This window comes from Enoplosus armatus, chromosome 4 (assembly GCF_043641665.1).
Source record: "Enoplosus armatus isolate fEnoArm2 chromosome 4, fEnoArm2.hap1, whole genome shotgun sequence".
In the NCBI taxonomy this organism is placed as follows: domain Eukaryota; kingdom Metazoa; phylum Chordata; class Actinopteri; order Centrarchiformes; family Enoplosidae; genus Enoplosus; species Enoplosus armatus.
The window spans coordinates 25,461,025-25,481,346 of NC_092183.1; the positions used below are offsets into that span (position 1 = coordinate 25,461,025).

The 20,322-nt window shown below is 44.2% G+C and overlaps 3 protein-coding genes across 5 annotated transcripts in view; 2 read left to right on the forward strand and 1 right to left on the reverse strand.

Moving 5' to 3' along the window:
- The first annotated feature begins 1,411 nt into the window (after positions 1 to 1,411).
- ankle2 (ankyrin repeat and LEM domain containing 2) lies at positions 1,412 to 11,223 on the forward strand. The gene is made up of 12 exons (XM_070904635.1): positions 1,412 to 1,913; positions 3,309 to 3,503; positions 4,039 to 4,223; positions 4,745 to 4,933; positions 5,048 to 5,170; positions 5,586 to 5,649; positions 6,335 to 6,510; positions 6,620 to 6,726; positions 7,686 to 7,876; positions 8,049 to 8,916; positions 9,221 to 9,352; positions 10,210 to 11,223. Exons 1-12 carry the CDS (start codon positions 1,412 to 1,414, stop codon positions 10,418 to 10,420), a joined length of 2,943 nt encoding a protein of 980 aa, XP_070760736.1. The 3' UTR covers positions 10,421 to 11,223.
- A 1,076-nt stretch (positions 11,224 to 12,299) lies between these two features.
- pgam5 (PGAM family member 5, serine/threonine protein phosphatase, mitochondrial) lies at positions 12,300 to 16,183 on the reverse strand. Of its 2 annotated transcripts, none has more exons than XM_070904509.1 (6): positions 15,877 to 16,183; positions 15,196 to 15,368; positions 14,882 to 15,007; positions 14,302 to 14,390; positions 13,288 to 13,418; positions 12,300 to 12,855 (listed from the first exon to the last, which is right to left on the reverse strand). In XM_070904509.1, the coding sequence occupies exons 1-6, from the start codon at positions 16,098 to 16,100 to the stop codon at positions 12,705 to 12,707; spliced, it is 894 nt and encodes a 297-aa protein (XP_070760610.1). In that variant the 5' UTR covers positions 16,101 to 16,183; the 3' UTR covers positions 12,300 to 12,704. The 2 variants fall into 2 exon arrangements, with proteins under 2 accessions (XP_070760610.1, XP_070760609.1); XM_070904508.1 differs by having other exon boundaries at positions 13,288 to 13,421.
- A 1,286-nt stretch (positions 16,184 to 17,469) lies between these two features.
- Positions 17,470 to 20,322, forward strand: part of zdhhc8b (zinc finger DHHC-type palmitoyltransferase 8b) — a 53,193-nt gene continuing 50,340 nt past the window's right edge. For both annotated transcript variants that reach the window (XM_070904585.1, XM_070904586.1), the window contains exon 1: positions 17,470 to 17,573. In XM_070904585.1, the coding sequence (XP_070760686.1) occupies positions 17,470 to 17,573 (104 nt within the window). The remainder of the gene's footprint in view (positions 17,574 to 20,322) is intronic.

The window sequence follows — 20,322 nt, forward strand, 5'->3', positions numbered from 1 at the left end:
CTTTATGTTCGGCGCCTGTCACCTTCAAGTCGCCCACGTTTGAGTTTTCCCACAGGTCTGGAATGCAGCGTGCTCCCTCCCTTGAAACTGAGCATGCGCAGAACATGTTGTAAACAATGAGACTATTCCAGACCGTCTTCAGCTTTGTGTCTATCCAACAGTTATTCTGTGTAAAACTAACACAGCTTCGCGTATATTAATTAAAATGTTCCGTGGTAAGTATAGGAGTACATTTGTTACCAGATGTCATCACGTACACTTTGTTTTTTTTTGTCGGCATCATCACCACGAAGACGTATCAAATTTGTTACGTTACAGCCCGAAAACCCACCTCGAATGACATACTTGGGCGTGACAGCATGCGATTGAACCGACTAATATTGTTATAATTTATCCAGTTTTCAGTATATTTGTAATCGTTAATATTCCAGCCCAAATGTTGTGCTTCACTAGTCAGTCTAGGTTTTCATCCGAGCAGTTTCCCTCATGCTAGCTTTGTCAGACACACTCCCCGGCTGCTAAAACTGACATGTTGGTTAGCAAGCTAGTTAGCAGATGCTAGTCCCACACCATAGTGTGGTTGGTTGTGATAGGATATAATATGTTGGGTTAATAATACGTGCATACGGAACTTCAGTAGCACTGCTTTATTGCATTACAATGGCTTATATTTGTGTATTTGTAAGACTTTGTAGCTGTTGAGCACACACGAGCTGTGTTATAGATGTGTGCAACCTACCTGGTAATACTTGGCATAAAATCAGTCTGAATTATATTTTGCAATGCGTGGCAGCTTGTTGGAGTATAACAAGATGGATGAGATTTAATATTAATGTGCTCATAGAGTATTGGCAGGCTGTTGGATTGCCCATTATGGGGAATATAGTGGAAGCTAAAACCCTAAAAAACTCACATTTAATTGAGAGTTTTACCAACGTCTTGGTTCATGTGCTAATATTAGTTTTATGAGTAATGACCAAGCTATAGTGTACATACGCTAAATAATACCAAACTATATAAAGTTATGTGTTTATACAGTCAAGTAGTATAAATAAACATTTTTTTGTATGTTAATGTAAGTTTGTCATTTGTAAGTGATAGTAGTGGTGCTGTATGGAAGGGGAAATAAACAACAGCAATTTAGCTATGTAAATCACAGGTCAAATTCAAATTATACTTAGTATAATACATAAAGTAATGTGTTGAAGTATTAATTGAGACAACAAAATTGTATATTCTGAATCTTGATATTTAGTAAAAACAAAAAACAACATTAAAAAACATTAAAATGTGACTAATGTTAAGTTAGTCTCTAAGTAAGTTTCCCTACATGGTGTTTATTTAGTTTATTAACAACTGCTGGTCATACTAGCTGAAGTATATTGTGTGGTGTGTTGCAGGGAGCTGAAGCATGGAGGCGGTTCTAAACAGGCTGAGGGGGCTAAATGCTGATGAACTGCGCGAGGAGTTTGCCCGAGCAGGCCTTAAGTGCGGCCCTATCACAGCTACCACACGAGCCACCTTTGAGAGGAAGTTAGCCCGAGTCCTGGCCGGGCCGGAGAGCAGTGGCACTGAATTGGACAGCAGCTCTTCAACAGGCGTCTCGGGCACTGCGGCCTGCGTTGCCGATTATGCCAAACCTGTGTCAAGTGCCACCTCAGTAGTTGCACCCACCACTGCTGCAACGAGTGGCAACCCCACTGAGACTGCCAGCGAAGAGTTAGACTTTGGTTATGGTGTGGGTCTCAACCCTCCAGAGGAAGAGGAGATCTCAGTAAAGACGACCTCAAACAGCTCTGCTGAAGGCAGTAACTCTCAGTCCAAAACGGAAGCCCCTTCAAAGCCGGCACAAGTGTCTCCAACCTCTTATTATGGAGTATGTCCACTGCGGGAGGATGTTTTGGCTAGAAATGGTAAGAGAGACTCAGCTTGTTATTCTTATGTGGTGTCGTACAGATATTACTTATTTGGAGTTTGCAAAAGTCCTATCACAGTTCAGTATTACTTGCGAGGTGGTTTTGAATTCGGGAATAGCAGGGACGAGTTCAGCGGAGTGTAAAAAAATACCATATATGTAGTTGTAAATCAAGCATGATTTCACACAATCTGAATTTGATCAATGTGAGAGGAAAGTAGGCAATATATTGATCATCAGTATAATAAATCCATTAGCTCTGTGAAAGCAGTTTAAAAATGGAAAAGCGTATAGGGTACCACTGTTCAGTTCGTCACTTAATATCACTAACTCTAACTCTGCTTTGCACTCCGAACACACACAATCGCAGCAATAACTATTTTTTAAGTTACACTTCATTTAGTGGTGTGCCACAATAGTATTGTGGTGACACTGAGGAGTTAATGTCTTAAGACACAAACAGCTGTAATTGTTCTCCCACAATCAATATAAAATGAAACCTGTTCTTCTTCACATGGCAAATCGGTTGATTTGAATAGTGATAGTTTTCTCTACACTTTTGATTGTTAAACAGAGGAGGATATTATTTCATTGAGTTTTCCCCCTCTATTTTTTCACATGTTTAGTCATAGTGAAGAATGCTTTTTGGGGTGTCACAAAGTCCTCAGTTTGATTCCAGCTGTTGTTTCCTGTCACCTCTCAACTGCCTGCTATCACATTAAGGGGAAAATGCCCCCAAAATACATCAGCAATAAATAACCACAGGATGGAAACATACATGATACACATATCAATTCAATTTAAATAAAAACAATAATAATAAAAAAAAGATCAAGTTTGTCCAAATGTATCAATACTTGACTCCTGTGAGCGCTATTTTCTTTGATAGGTCCAATGGCTTTATACTGAGTTGAGGCTAAAGTCTACCTTAAAAGTTTATCATGTTGCTTGTTTGTTTATTCGTGACATGCACTGTGTTGTCCAGTTTCTGTATTTGTTTAGGAGTGCTTGCTGCTGATGTTGTCTGACATCCACATTTGTTTGTTAAGTGGATGAAAACATTTTGTTGTTATTTCTTTGGTGGTGAGCAGCAGCAGCAGGGCAGCCTGGAATGGTGTATTGATCTAAATTAATTTTGAGCTCCCACAAAAATCAGTACTTGTAGTGTTTATCTGGCAGGGCAGGCTTTTATTGCAACTGCAGAAGCAGTGGCACTTTGAGATTCTACCTCAACAAAATACGAGTTTACAGGCTGACTGGACAGAAAGGAAAAGAATGTTAATATGGCTTTCTAACAGGTGGAAAACCGTAATAATGAAACAAGAAAAATCAGGTAGTCATCATGTAGAAAATGGGGGTGAACGCTGATTTTGAGTGGGGTTTTTTTCTGTAGAGAGAGCACATGTGTACACGGATAAGAAAGATGCCCTACAAGCTGTAAAGATGATGAAGGGAGCCCGCTTCAAAGCCTTTCCCCACCGCGAGGATGCTGAGAGGTTTGCAAAGGGGATCTGTGACTATTTCCCCTCTCCCAGCAAATCTACACCCTGTGTATCACCGGTCAAACCAGGCCTGGTCATTGGCAAAGGTAAGTACATACACACGCTGTGCGAGACTTCTCTGTAAAAAGGGCCCTAATCAATATCCTCACACATACAATTTTATTAGAAGTTTAATCAAGGTTTCATCAAGGTATGGCACACTTATCTTTAGGATCATGTAGAAGGCCAGCGGTCTCAGAAACAAGCACAACAGAGAGCAGCAGGGTTAAAACTGAAGTGAATTGTTTACTGTATTGTTTCCCAGTATTATATTAAAGGGATAATGCTAAGGCTATAATATTGCAAGTGTTGCCCAATAGAGTTATCCAAACGGTCACATTTTGCATCCCTGCCATTAGCAGGACCGCTTTTTAAAAAGAAATTGTAATATGTTAATTGTCTCTCATTTTCTTCTTTTTGCTGCCTTTTAAGTGCCCTCCATGAGCTAATCATCTGAGTTCTGTCAGGTCAATAGTATGTGAGGTGTTGTGTGACACAAAACAGATGCACACAGCGCACAAGCCTCGGACAATCTTTGACCGCAGCACCTGTCCGTCACTCTCTTCTCCCTCTCCACACCAGACAACATGGAGGTTGATACCATCAACCGGGAGAGGGCCAACAGTTTCAAGAGCCCACGCACCCAGGACCTGACCGCCAAACTGAGGAAAGCTGTGGAGAAGGGCGACAAGGAAGCCTTCAGCGATCTGGTGTTGAGCAACCCACGCTATCTCATTGGCTCAGGGGATAATCCCACTATTGTGCAGGTGAGGACCTAAAGTGAATTCCTTGGTGTACTCTCAGATTGTCTGTTTAGTGCAACTTTGTCAAACAGTTTCCTAACCATAGGAGAAATACAACCTGTAATCAAATTAAGAGGCAGCAGTAGTAGCACTGTTGTGGTTTCTCAAACTCTGTGGAAGCGCTTTGCTATTAATAGAGATTACTTGGAACGTTGTCATTTGTATACACGCAAATGTCTTTTCCACATCAGCGCCATAGCCTGTCAGCTAATGCCCTGCTGTATATGTGTGTGTAATGACTCTTGCATATCGGTTTGAAAATACATACTATATTATAAATACAAAAAAACAAAAACTGTTGTATCTCATACCCTAGTCATTAAATAAATGGAATTAATGTTGCGTGATAAATCCCTAACTTCAGCAGGTCAAGTTAAGGTCAGATGCTGCTTTTGGACAAAATGAAGCATTCTTCCCTGTTGACAGGAGATTAAAGCGGATTACGTCCTGATCCATACAGTTGTTCCACTGTTTTGTCTGGTTAGGAGGGCTGCCGGTACAACGTAATGCACGTGGCAGCCAAGGAGAACCAGGCGGCAATCGCCCAGCTGCTGCTGGACACCTTGGAAAACCCAGAGTTTATGCGCCTCATGTACCCAGACGACCAGGAAGTTATGCTGCAGAAACGTATCCGCTTCATTGTAGATCTTTACCTCAACACTCCAGATAAGGCTGTGAGTTCTTTTACCATACCAGCTAAAGATTGGAGTCGATTCTTTCAAATAGTAGTTAATTTATAGTAGGCTGTGTTTATATTGTGTCTTGCTCTGTTTGTCTGTGTGCTCCAGGGCTTTGAAACACCACTCCACTTTGCCTGTAAGTTTGGGTGCCCAGACGTGGTCAATGTCCTGTGCTCGCATCCTGACATTGATAAGAACCGTAAGAACAAAGATGGCCAGAAGCCTTGTGATGTAAGGAGTTTTATTTTGAACTCGTATTTAACTCTGTAACACGCACACTTGAGTAAAGAAAACCTTCAGCTTAGCCTGGATTGTCGTCGCTGGGCGTTATTACACAGAACGTATTCATGAATGTGTACACATACATATGGGAGCTGTCTAGCAGCTACTCAGCCTCGCACAGTACTGCTGAACACTGACATCCTGCCGGTAGTTGCTGAGGGAGGTGCAGTTATGCTTACGCAGGTTTCGAAGCTGTGACCTTTTAGCTTGCTTTTTAAATCTTTTGGCAACAATCACTCACTGCACATTGAAGGCTAAACATAGACGAGCATGAGCAAATTCTTTTCCCCAGCTAATGTAGCAACAGTTGTATGTTGTCAGCTGTACATAGCCCTGATTGTTCTTTCCTTTCCCCTTTTCACAGCTTATTTGTAGCAGAAGAAATAATACCCAAGAAGTGACGCAGAAGATAAGTAACTATTTGGAGGGTAAAGACACACATTTCTTTAAAGATTACATAATATTGTAACACAACCCGTTTTTGTCTCTGTTCTCTTTTCCTGAAGGACACGGGCAGGTGTTGTTTGGTGTACTTTTACACAGAGAAAGGCCTGGTTAAATAGAAGCAGCATGTTGCATCATGTAGTTTGAATTTGGCTGAGCGCCTCAACGTTGATTTTTCTTCTTTTTTTTTTTTTATCTGCCCTTGTTTGTTATGGTGTTAGCCATGTTGGCTGATAGTAGGAATTAGGCTGAAAACATCATTAGCAGGTTGAGGTGCTCTGGACTGCTGTAATTGGGTTAGAGTGACTGGCTGTGGGTATTATTGAATAAACTACTAACAGGTTTGGCAAATCCCTTTAGCTCTAGTTGTGTGTTTTTGTTCAATCCCCTGAGAGTCAATCTGCAGTGTAAAAAAAAAAGAAGAAGTTACATAAATCTGACACTTGCAGTGTAAGACTGGTTCTGGACTGAATTAGGCGTGTGGCATGAACACTGTATAACTTTACTGACTGTCCTGCGCACAGACAGACAGTACGCTGCCAGCTTAAGGTTTGATTCCCACTGGTGCCGCCCTCATTGAAAATGTATGTGAATGCGGCCATTCTTCTGTACAGTGCTGTGAATGAATGTCCATGTTATCCAAACTTTGAATTGTCCGCCGTTTCACAGACCGCTGCTATATCCCTTTGCTGAGGGCAACCGACAACACCTCTCAGCCTATCATTGGTGCTCTGTGGTCACCTGAGCCCTCAGAAAGTCTCTCGCAGACCCAGTGGCACACAAGAAGCCCGATGGATCCTGTGATGATCGTCACAGCCTTTGCTGGCCCGCTGAGCCCTTCTAAAGCAAGTTCCTTCACCTGATCACCTGTCTGTGTTTCCTCAAGTCCATCATTGCATTGCATTGCATCATTAAAAACATTTGGTGACCAGAACATATCGTCTTCCCCTGTAGGCAGATGATTTCCGTCGGTCCTGGAAGACGCCGCCCAGAGACCGGGCGGAGCTTTTCCACCACATTTTTAAGTCTGATCCTGACCGTGGGGCAGAGAGAGTGGGAAGGTACGTCCAAAAACCGTACTCCGCTTATACTGTCCTGTAAATGTACATATATATATATTTTGTAAATGCATATTGCGATACAACTGAAGGGTAGTACTGCTGGGCTTATTGCTGCCGACTGTGGTGCATGATGATGATACACTGGAGGAAACAGTTTTTGCACTTGCAGGATAAACATGTCTTATGGGATTATAGACATGTCAGGCCGTGTACGACGCACCCTGGGTTCAAAGCTGGTTCATCCTTTTGTTGAATGTCATCTCCACTCTCACGCACATTTTGAGCCTGCCTTCATCGATATGAATGGGGTGGACAAAATAATAGAAACACCGGTTAGTATAAAGGTAATAGAATTGACCGGCAACACAGACCGCATCCTCCAAAATGACCAGTTGAATCAACACCTCTCTAAAACATCCAAAAACTGAATATTATAACCTTCATGAAGGTAAGATTTATCGTAGGGCTGTTGTATTGGACTGCATTGGTTTTAGTTAGGTTTACCTAATAAGACAAGACAGGCAACTGAGTGTTCCGGCCAGTCTCCACTTTATGCAGTCTGCACAAGAAGAACGGCAACCAAATTAATCTCAGAGAATAAATAGAATACTTTCCATTAAAAATGTATGAAGACCTTGGCTGGAAAGTATCAAACTAAAACTGGAAATGTCTCAAAAGCAACTGAATTAGTTGTTTGGATGTGTGCATAGTATCACTGTTGAATAATGTGTGTAGCGTAGGCAAATATTTGATATGAGGCAACTCTTAAACCTCTATTAAAATGTGATAAATGGTCCACTGGTGCTGTGCCATCAGGTTATTCTCAGATATAAATCAGTCTGTAAAATTACAGGGGAATTGTGTAGTCTTTAGTCAGACAACTATGGGAACACCAGTTTCTTGAGTAATAATACAGAGATGTGTAGTAATCTAAATGCTAAGTCACCCTTTATTCACAGAGACCTGGCTCATGAGATGGGCCACCCATGGGCTGAGTACTGGGACTTTCTGGACAGTTTTTTGGATCTGTCATCAACTGAGGGGCTCTGCAAGTTGGAAGACTACCTTAGCAAGAGGGATTTCAGCCCACGGACTCATGAAGAGGCTGGGGAGAATGAGACCAGCAACCGGTTCAAAACCCCATCTCCAGGTACCTTCACCTGTTCTATGTCAGGGAAGCCGCCAGCCCTGGAAAAAAAGCATCAATTGCTGCAATAAGAAATGGACTGCACACATTCCAGATCACTTTAATAACGACTAGTTATAATGCAATTCATATATAATATAAATAATATTATGTAATTCATCATCCCTGGTTGCAGGCAAGCCCAAAAAGTTCTGCAACTCCATCTCTGTTGGTGCCTTCCTGGACGAGGGTGACGACATCAGCCTTGAGGAGATGAAGAACCGGCAGAACGCAGCACTCACCAGCATCACTTCCTCTGCTGCATCCAAGGACGGCCTGAAAGGAGCTGTGGGCGGCCGCGAGTTCCACATTCTGCCCATCGCACTGCACCACCGCGGGGCCGACCTGATCGAGACAGCGGCCGAGCAGGACTTGCTGTGCTGCTGCGACGACGGCCTGCTGTCGCCCGGCGTAGTGTGCAAAAACGGGGTGTGCTCCTCCTCCAGAGACAGGACTCACAACGGAGACAAGGTGACCCCTCGCACCTCCCCGTCCTCCTCCTGCCTGCTGTCGCCCATCTCCAACCTTATGGTGGAGTTTGAGCGCATGTCGCTGCAAGAGACGCTGGACGGCTCCACCAGCTGCAGGGAGAGGAGGAGCAGTGGCGGGAGCCGGCACAGGGAGGTCCGGGACTCCTACAGCTCCTCCTCGGGCACAGACCTGAGCTCCGGGCTGAATCGCCTGTCTCTTGGTCACAGCAGTCAGGACGGTGAGACCGTGGAGGGGCCAGGCTGGAGAACGGAGGGAGGGACGGAGGAGAGGCGCAGCAGCGGCAGCTCAGAGGAGTACTTTGAAGCAGAAGAGAATCTGGAGGTGCTGGGCAGGACTAGGGGGTCAGTATCAGGGGGGCGCAACTTCTGTGCTAGGTCCAAGTCATGGGACCACGGGGGGAGGGACCTGAGCAGCTCAGGATCCTCAGGGTCCTCCTATAAGTCTTTAGATAACTCCAATGAGTTCCTACCCAGGACCCCACCGCACATTAGAAGAGGACTTTTCATTGATGGGTGAGTCACACAGGTTCCTCTGCAGAGGGCATAATGTAATCTTAGATGTTGAAGGATCCCCGGAAATGTTTTACATGAAGATGTGTCACAATCGTTAGACGTGATATTCTAATTTAGAAATAAGTAGCGAGTCCTGCCTAACATCGTCTCTAAATCTAGTCCAGACAAGTATACACCAGCTGACAAACACTCCCATTTGACTGCTATTAGGGGAAATGGTTTGACATTCACCAGCGTATGAGTTACGATGCTAATAACACGTTATGATGATAATGGAGTGTGTCCATCTTGTGTGTTTTTACAGGGATTCCCCAACCAAGTTGGACAGAGAGGTCTTGTCAGCAATACAAGGCATAGACGTCGACGCCCAGAAGTATCCCAGCATTCATAAGTGGAAGAGCACAATGAAGTCGTACTCTGCATCAGACATGCAGAGGTTAGTGGGCTTGGCTGACATTTTATTGTAATGCATATTATTCTCTACTGTTGGTCTTCTGATTTTACTGTGTGTCCATGATGCTGTCCTGGCCTCAGTGGCTCCGATTATCGGATTAAAGGCTGAATTCTGTAACACACATTTATTGTGTGGGGTTTCAGAGTTCATTTTGTCAGAGAAATGCATGGCCTCACCATGATATCACTGACCACATGTACATGTGTACAGTATTCAGACTGAGGGAATGTTTTTACAGTCTGTCTCCACTGAGGTTGTTCATGCAGTCTTCCCACATCACACAGAAGTGATTTCTCTGGCCAGCCATCTGAAGTAGTAACAGGTGGATGATACTGCCCTATATTTGATTTGTATGTAAAAAAAAATATTTATACAAAAAAGAGGAGTACGCATGGCGTGCGCAGCAGAAATTCAACAGGGATGTCTGGTGCAGAGAGGGCTTTTCAGCTTTTGCAGCTAAACACCTTTTGCGATTACAGTCACAAGACATTTTAGGAATTAGTAGTGAGGTGAAATGCCAGGGGGTGGAGCGTTTTGTTCCAGGGAATAAATATGAACAGGAAAACAATCGTGAAAGGCTTTGCACTCTTCAGGCTTTTCAGGAAGCAGTGTTAGGTGCAAAATCAACAGTACCATCTCATAGAGAAAAATGCCCTCACACTGAAAATGGAAAAGGCTCTTTAGAATCTGTTCATTTCATGTGCAAAAGGTGACAAAATATGACCAAAACAAGTGCTGTGGGGCAGTAAAATCCGTACTCATTTTATCTTTGAGCATTAGTAGCAAAGGAACAATATCGTAAATGTAACCACTGACTGGTGTTGATGTGTGTCGTCTAGCTGGCCCAGCCCTGCGGTGGTAAAACCACGACTCAGGATGCAGCATCAGACTCCCTGCTCCCCGGCCAGCGGCCTGATGTCTCCCGCCGGTCGCTTCAGTCCCGCCCGGCACGCCGCCTCACCAGACTTCAGCCCCAGCCGTTACAGCCCTGCCAATGCTAGCTACATCCAGCGCATCCGCCTCAAGCACTTGAACAAGACGCCAATCTAACTGCCCGGTCCTCCCCAGCCTCCCACCACTACGGCCATACCCTCTCCTAGCCCTAATCCCACCCCACCCCTTCCCACAACAAACCCAGCTGCACCAAGGTGGCTACACCACAGCTCAGAAACCACATACCTAACAGAAATATGCACAAGTGTCTGGAAGATTTGTATTAATGATGTATGGTACTACTCCTATGTAATACAGGAATTCTCATCACGTTGGGTTGTGATGTACACAAGACTTTAAAAAGGAAAAAAAAAGAAACCTTGATCATTTATGTACTGTATGGGTGTGGACCATGTTGAATTGACGGTAATGTTATTTGTGGCAAGTGTGAAGCACCTGTATCATAGCCTGAGTCAACTTTTTTGAATATCGTGAATACAAGCCGCACTCCCCAAAGTTAGTTCGTCACTAAAACCTTAGTGTGGAGTCCTCAACAGGATTCTGTCACTGAAGATGTTCTTAAAAAAAAGTAAAATGTCAATATTTTAAAAGTTATTTTTTTGTATGTTGGTCAGTAGCACAAAAATTAAATGTTTTTATTAATGGTGTTAAAACCGACTGCCATTTCCTATGTTTTCCTCAGTTCAGGAATTGCCTTAATTTTCTGAAGTGATGAACCAGTTCTCTTGTCAGTTTGGACACACTCTCTCTAGCTCATACATGAAATATCTGGAAACGGAGACCTCACTGGCTGTGTCGATCACAGATGATTATGGCAAACATGGAATAAACTGATAAGATTGAGATCTTCCATGTTTTTTTTTTTTATTTTGTTCTTCAATAAATGCATACATTCTCCATCTTTTCTCGGTGGTTCCTGGACATGTCTTGACTTTTCCTTTCTGCCACTATCGGCGGCCTTAGACTGTGCAATTTCTATTGTTTTTTTTCAATATTTTTTCTCTGAAATATCGTTCATTCACAAGCACCTCCCACAGTGTGAGTGTGAATTACAAAACGCACATCAGTAAAGCGTGATTTCAAATTTGTCTCGTCCGAAAGCCCAGTCTGAGACCACCTTAAAGCTGTATTAAGCGATCTCTAACCACTAGGGGGCAGAAAGACTCCCAAACAAACTCAACAGCAACACAACCCTGATATATTCATTAGCTTATTAAGGCCGTCTTGCTAACAGAAAACTGCCTTACGCTTACAGAGAAGCCAACTGATCGGCTGGGAGCCGCAAAGCTGGGTATTATAAGTAGTTTGAGTCAGCGTTGATTTAAAAACTAGCGCTTTATAGAGCTTTAACGCTCAAGGTTATATGCCATGAATCTCTTCGGTGGTTACAGTAAACTCATGTACACGTGGCAGGTTCTTGCAGTTCTCCAAACCATGTTAAATGTAATGGTGACTTGTGAATGTGCAAGAATCTGCTGTATCCAAATTATTTGTAACTTAGGGATAAATTCAGTGCCGTATGAGGGCTTATCAGCTATGTCTAGCACAGAAAAAGCCAATCATTTTGAATATTCAGATTGCCACTCCACTGAGGTTGAGAGAAACAAGTGTTCTGAATGTACCTTTTTTTTTTTTTTTGGTGAACTGAACCTTTATCCGAGAGCACAACCTACTTCACTGAGAAGATTGTATCGTCATCCTTGTGCTCTCAGGTGACAACAGATCTAATTCTGGTCTCTGAATGTTTATGAATGTGGAACTTTGCAAAAATGCACCTAAAAAACTTACAACATGCTTCTTGTGCTTTTAGCATTCTGTGCTTTATTAAAAATTAACTTTCATGGTGAATTCTCTTTCTGTATGTTTAGACCTCATTTGCTTTCAACTAATCAATAAAACATCACCCCTACTTTACTGCCAATGTGTCCGTGTGTTTTTTTTGTTTTTTTTTCCAGGAAAGAAATGTGACAGAAACTGAGGCAGGCATTATTTTCTTTTATTTACTACAGCTGCACAAACAAAAACACATAATCCTCATCTCAGCATACTGTAAATGACACATGTAATGCAGAGAGCATGGTTTGCATTTACAACAGCTATACAAATGCAACTTCTTTTGGTTTAAAAATTAGTCACTTGTGTAAAAATCCTCAGTTACATTCAAGGAGGAGCTGTAATGCAGCTGTTAATCACTTCTGCTGGCGTTCTATGGCACGGAAGTAATCACAACCACAGAGTCCCTCATTACATGATGGTAATTCAGTTACAAAATAACAACATCAACAGTAATTTTCAAGACACTTAAGGAGAAAACTGAGCTTTGACCCTGCAACCAACTGACTGGACACCGGCCCCAGAAACCTGCGGCGTCTTGGGGGCATCAGGTCCGTGTTAGTTTGTCTGGCGGCATGAATCCTGAGTCTCCCAGAGTTCTGAGGGCCACCCTGCCGCTAGGGCGGATGGTGAGCCACGTGATGCTGCCGTTGTTCAAGCCCATACGTAACCAGCCCTCTGGAGGAAACTGCAGAGCCCTGGGAGAGATAAAAGAAAGATATGAGCAGCTGGAGCTACTGCATCTTTACAGGGCACTTATTTAACAAACAATTTGATTTGTGTGATATTGTCCAGTAAGTAGCCATTTGGAGGATATTAAACCTTTGTCATATCTAACTCAATGTGCTAAATGTCCCTCTTAACCAGACGCACAGGACATGCAGTCACCAAGAAATGCACAAGGCTGTATGTAGCTGCTAGAATATTTACATTAAACAGGAATCTAATTTTAACGACTCCGTTAAGAGCACACCGACACAAGTGAAGCACAGATCAAATCAAAAAAATCTTACTAAAAAAAAACAAAAAAACAGTTGCAGCATAGTTTAAACACAACGGTTAGCAAAGCAAGAGGGCCACGCTCTGCCCTCAGCTGAGCTGCGACCACCGGGTCTGCCGGCGACACAAACCTGCAGATAAAATAACGGATGACATTGGCATGACACACGATGATCTCGTAGCTGTCCTCCTTCTGCGTGGTGTCAGCCCGGTGGATGTAGCGGCGGAAGGCTGCCTCAATGCGAGCTCCATCTTCGTGGTACTGCTGGAGGACGGTAGAGAGGTTGAAAGCCACCTTTGTCACATGTGAGGGTTCTGTCTGAACCCCCTCAGTCAGAACAGAGTCAATACATGATGCTGCTGTGCATTGTGGGGAATGTATGAAGAGTTTCATTCCAAAATGAGGCCAACTATATGGAAAACATTACTTCTACTAAAGCATTGAATCACTGAGGGCAGAATCATAAATGCTTCCGCGCTGAAATATTAGTGGTTACATTTACAGTCAGGGGAATAATCCAATTATGTTCAACATTTAAAATGTGGAATTACTGAATAAGATGTTTCCACGGGTTGTTTACAAGGTTGTTCCATTAATAATCCTGTTTTCATGCAATGCGGCATAGTCCAAACATGTCTCTCTGTCATGGTGCTACCATGTTCTAAGCTCTTCTTTTAGAAGGACGTTTTCCAAGATAAAAACTCAACAGCAATGTGTCTTTGTAGAAGCTGTGTCCTGGTCACTCAGGATCTCACTCATAATCCACAGACCTCACCGTCGACAGGGTTGTGTCCAAGTTTTGCAATTAGGTTAACTAAACCCTTCAAGTTCTCAATAATAACATTTAGCAACTGATTATGTAATGATGGTAAAATGTCTATTTAAATGAGTAAACTAAAATAAAAAGATTTAGACGCCTTTAAGCGTTGGCATTTTGGAAATCAACTCTTCCTATGGCCCATTCCTGTGGCACTGCACTGATGTATTGGCTGACTTTTTGCAGCTGTAAGCCTAAACAAGCACTTGACAGGACACCTGCACAGACATGTGGGCAGCAGAAAGTTACCAAAACAAGGATATGCCTAGGAGAGAAAATCTGGCCTACAGCCCGCTCTAGAGGTAGCAGGGGTGTAGCTTCTCTCACCACAGCATCAGGCTTCCAGTGAGTGACAGGTGGGACCGGCTCGATGGGTGCACCCTCCCTCAGCAAGTCACAGCTCACCAGCTCCACTCCTGGGCCCGTATGACATTCAGGGCAGGGGAAACATGTTAATATGCATGTGTAGTGTTCAGCATTTCTGCACCAGCTGTAATTTGTAATGTACAGAATCCAGGCTGCTAACCAGGAAAAGGTAACAGGATATAACAAAAGATAAAAGTTTGTTTTTTTTGAAATATCCACATTAACTCAAAGGAAATCAGAACTAATAAATTACTATTAAATGAGGTATATGGGGAAATAAAAGTGCATTAATGTGAGAAGCCAAAAATTCTCTTTAGCTGTAGACTGCTTGTAACAACCACAAATTGAACAATATGCCTGGTGACTGTGGATATATAGCTGACATCTAGTTAACATTACACCGATACCATAAACCTTAATTTTGGGTGGTTTTCTTTTACTGTTATTGTCCATATAAAATTCATTTTACATGTATTCTATGACATCCTATTAACTGAAACAGAACTGAAACAGTTCTACAAGGCAGCGTGGCTTCCACTACCTGAGAGGTGTTTGCTAATGATGTTTGCAGTCTCTGTGGCCCTGGCCATGCTGGAGTGGATCAGGACATCATACTTCAGTCCCAACGCTGCCAACCGCTTGCCCGTCAACTCAGCCTGCTCCCGACCTGGAAGTGGAGACACAGCGGTCATTAGGGCAAAATGGCTGGTCTGTCAGAAATGGTCGTGGAAAATCTGGGTACATTGAAGCTTGTTCCAAGCATTCAATGTGTACTTGTGGCTCTCTGTTGACTGAAGTTACTCTGCAGACTGCTGTCTGGTCAACTTTCCAGGTGACATGAAGGGAAATAAGGACCTAGTGGAGTGAGGATCCTCTCCTTGTCGCTGTTCCCGCTCAGGTTGTACTGGGAGTGTCTGATGAGGAGAATGTTTCGTGTAGCTTTTGGTTTGCCGTTGTCCTGCTCAGAAGTGGGGTCTTCAGTGGCACTCTCTTTCTTCTTCCCATTGGACAGTGCAGATGGGTCTCTCCTGCACAGAGTTAAGACGAGGTGATCTTGAGATTAGAAGTGGCTTTGTCTCACATTGTTAACTTGAGGGATGGAAAACTGAGTTAAAGCAAGAATGATTTTAGATGATACTTTCCCAGTATGATACTTTGAAACACTTACAAACATCTTGTTTGGAAGTCTCTCGGGCCAAATTCAGTTATAAAAATGTGCCATCTATAGCTGACTGTCTTGTCAGCAACACTGTAGCTCGAAGAATAAGAATCATGACATCTCACAAATCCTTATGCTCCAGCCGATTTCGGTGGGCATCCAAAAACACCAATTCAGTTTAGCAAGATGTCAAAATATAGTCCACGCTAAATTTCACCGTGGTGGATTATTATTAAATCGATGCATATTTGACAGAGATTTGGTGTGGCGTTCAGTCCATACAAAATTGGGAAGAGCAAAATGGAGGCAATGTTACGGTAACAACTATGTTCAAAAAAATCAAGCAGTCAACAGATAGCGCCTGTAGAGGAACTTACTTATCCCAGTTGAAGTCCCAAGCGTGTCCAGTCGGGGCTGGTGTGTGGCTGGCAGGTGTCCATGCCGGCTGCGCAGCTTGAAGGACGGTGAATCTCGACCACCGGCTGGCGGTTTCTCCGCGCTGCTCACCAAAATATCCGCGGGAGTCGGCAGCCGCGAACAGTAGGACGGCAGAGCCTCCAGCGAACCCACAAAGAAGTTTTAAAGTTTTCCTGTACGACATCCTGCGAGCCGCCGAAGAGGCAAACTATTGTTAGCTAATTAGCTAAGCTTAACTGGTTTACCGTTAACAAGGTGTCACGCTGTCTCTCCTCACAAATGTATGGCTTTCTTTTGCTAAATGGCGTTTGGCTGTTAACTCCAACTCCAGCAAGGGAAACAAAACACGCTTTTTTTGTGAAATAAATGTTTACCGTGCGGCGGCTCTCAGCAGGGAACTAAAAATACAGTCTGCACAAGAAATAGCAAGCTAATCTAGGCAGTCGCTAGTCGCCACAAATATTACGGTGGCCCGCCCGAGCCAAAACAGTTGGCTTCGCATTTCGCATAAATCCCGACATATGCCACTTGAGGGCGCTCCAATCCCTAAATCTACAGCTGATCATTTTCCGCTCTCTGTTGTGCTGTGAACCCCATTCAACGTGCAACATTTCAGTGGGGCCAAATGTATGAATTTCCGAGATATTGGTTTACGATTTTAAGCCGCACAAATCAACACATAATTTCAGTAAAATGTCAACTCTCACACGAGCTTCATGCTTCCCCTGCTTCTATTCCATAGTCTATTATGATGATAGAGGACGGTGGGTGGAAAGGGGTGAAGTCATTTTAGCAGCTCAAGTTTCATTTAAATAGATGCCTTTTGGTATACAATAACTATACCGAATTATAAGAGTGGAAGTCGACTCTTCGTAGAAACAAGTATGCCTGGTTTGTCCAAGCGCGTAGGCTTGTGGGCAAGCAAAGCAACATTAAGGCGCAGGATTCTAAATGAAGTTTGGTGCTGCTCTCTCAAGCCAAGATAACACTGCATATCTGGGGCAGAGCTACCAAAACATGAAACAGCTAGTCATCTTAAAACTTTGCGAGACTTTTTTTTATATTAAATTAATTGAATATATATGTGTGTATATATATATATAGCGAGATTGTTGGTGCAGGTAAGCATTTGCGAGGAAAAGTCGATTTTTAGATTCGCGGAATCTCCTAGGTGAAAGAGAGAGAGAGAGAGAGAGAGAGAGAGAGAGAGAGAGAAGAAATGCGGGGCAATCAACACGATAGCTCCGATCATTTTCTCGTGAAGACGCTTGCAGGGTTTTGCACAGAGGCTCCACCTTTCCAACCGGTTCAGTGACCTCACCAGTGGGCTGGATTGTGAGGGTGGGATTTCCAGGCTTTCAGCGAGCTCTGTGTGTCCCTGCCTCTCTATCCGAGGATCTATGCGGCTCCAACGATAGCAAAGACGGACTTGGTTGTACCTTTTCCCAGCCACAGAGAGGGGCCTATACACTTCACACTGGATCTTCTTTTTTTTTTTTTTCTACATGCGACTCCAATCGGAATAAATAATTGAGGAATGTGGAAATTACAGAATGCCCAACAGCGCTGGAAAGAGATTTAAACCCACCAAATACATCCCAGTGTCCACCGCTGCCACTCTCCTTGTGGGATCGACCACTTTGTTTTTCGTTTTCACGTAAGTTTGCATCGCCTCTTGTGCTCATTCGTTGCACACCGGGGGTTTCCACACACACACACACACACACACACACACACACACACACACACACAGTGTGAGCCCAGATTACACAGACTGGAGTGGATTTGCAGCTCGAAGTTTGCATGGGTGGATTCACTCACTTGGGTAGAATACGCGGTTTTAATAGGACATCCATCCCAACTGGGGGGGGGGCTCGAAGCGGATCTGAAACGGGTGTGCAGAAGTGCAGCCTCATGTGCCGCCTCCCTGTGCAGCCCCAGACCAGCCCGCTCAGCCGTTAATACCTGCAAGGCAAACTTCCAATAAGCCGTGCAAGTTTAACAACGCGACGCCCGTGCAGGGGACCGCAGTTTAGGCCGCAGAGGCTCACTTTCCATTGAAGAAATGCCGCAGGCAGCTGTCGATACAGTGTTAAAAGGGGTTGCATTGGCCCAGCAGGCGGTGGCGTGTGATTCGTGCACACTCAGCTGGGACAGTCACAGTGTCACAACCTATCAGGAGGCATTATAATCCCTCTAGGCTTGGCTTTTCTACAGTGGAGTCGTGCAGGACCCCCACCTAGGTTGCATTGCATCTACCACACGCCTCACCTAATGTGTGTACAGGCATGTAGGTTTTCCTAATGAGGATCATGGGCAACCTCTGACCGAGGGCTCTCAAAAGCAGACGCTCATCTTCATCTCAAGGGAATTTCTCTGCTCTGACAAGCAGGCGACAGTGGTTCCTCCTCACCAGCCGCAATCAGGACGATTACATTGTCACATCCCCTCATCAGCCAGCGCCACGGTCACGCCGAGGACCCCCAACAGTAGGAAGGGCTTTCGTCCCAGAGCCCCCTCCATCTGATGAATGAGGAAGTCAGTGCTATGAATTTCCCTAGCTGACGCTGTAGGAAGGGAGATAACAGCAGAGAGAGAGAGAGAGCGATGCCTCTGGTCCGGTATCATCACACATTCTCCTCCAGTGCTAACACCCAGGTTGAAGGGATTATCTGTGAAATCAAGGCTGTGCTCAATCTCACATCCACAGGGAACACTGGTGGGGGGGGGTTGAAAACCATTTTGGGAACCTCTGACCTGGACCTTTGGACTGTGGGGGTATAGATCATCATCCAACCTTTATCCTGCGCAGAGTCATTTTGTCTGCCAGGGTATAAAACAGCTGAATGTGTTTTAAAGTTGCTGTATTTGCATAATACACTCATTTCTGTCATTTGTTTTTTACCGAATAGGTCTCCAGTCAATAGCTGCCGTGGATGTAAGGGGGTGTGTGTTTGTACCATTAAATAATTGATTGCTTGTTGACACTGATCTGCGTTGGATGCAAAACAGTACGCGTTGTTCACTTGTACGGACGACACACGCACGCACGCAGGAAGACGCTTTAGCTGCACCTTAAGTGGTTTGCAGTCTCAGTCTCAGGTCCATGACTGAGACTGAAGGAAACATATGGTGTTTGTGGGTTGTGTGGGCAGGTCGGATTGTAGCTTTAAAAATCCCAGCGCTCCTTGGTTTGCTGTCTAGGGCTTTGCGTAAACAAATGGCCTGATTTACAAGTCTCGGTGTAGAATGAGTGTGTCGTTTTAATAAGAATTTCAGCCATATTGTTCACAAATAGCAGAAAAAAAAACCCAAACATAATAGATCTTCTGCTGGGGTCCATGTCAATCTGCAAATTAAGGTTCATCCCCCCCCCAGCAGATGGTTCAAGGGTGAGGATTAAGACTTTACTCTGTTGCTCCTTCATTTCCCAGTAAAAGGTCCCGAGGATTGAGTCGCGTATAATGGAACCCCCCTGGGGGAGCAGTGCGCGTCCAAACTAGGCCACGTCTCCTCATTCTCAAACACACACACACACACACACACACACACACACACACAGAGTCCATTATGTTGAACCCGGTCTAGCCTTGTCTTGAGCTGGAGCGCAAAGCTGCACTTTTACAGTACGAGCCGTGGAACAGTGGTATGCCATTATCTAAAATGGCTTAACCAGAATAATGTAGTTCTTCCGGTTAAACCTGAAGAACTATGCTAGTCCCTCGTACACAGCAAATTGCCAGGGACACACGTCTTTTTTTTATTCCTAGGCCGCGGCGTGTTAAAGGTCTCACTGCTGCCAGCAGGCCACTTGGTGTCATATTGGCAATGGAGGATGAGACCTGTGGCCAGTACTGGCTCTCTCTCTCACACACACACACACACACACACACACACACTCACATACTGTCCAATGGCGTGTTACTGTGTTTGGCTTACTGACGCCTGACAGTTTGTGTTTCCCACAGAGACTGAATTAGAACACATTAGTACAGAATTATTTTTATCTCCACAGCATGACCACAACTCGTCACAAAAAAAATATACGCATGATAAATGAAGCTCGTTGCCATCAGAATATTGTCCCGGCCTCATCTGTGCCCATAATGTGATTCTATTAAACAGCAGCTCAGAGGTCTTGCTGTGGCTAAACGTGTCCCAGCTCTGTATGGCTGCACTGAAGAAGCTTTCTTTTACCTTTTTTTTTACTAATTCCTCAGAATGGCTTCATCACTGCCCTTGACCGTATGCCAAATGAGAAACCAGCTCGGGGAAACGGAACCAGCCGCCAGGCCGGCCATTATCATTTGTTGCTAAGCCTGATGGTCCATCCTTTAGAGTACGCATGGATGGCGTGGAAACGTATCAATTGATCATCTGGACAAGACCCGTGTTCAGCAGTTTTC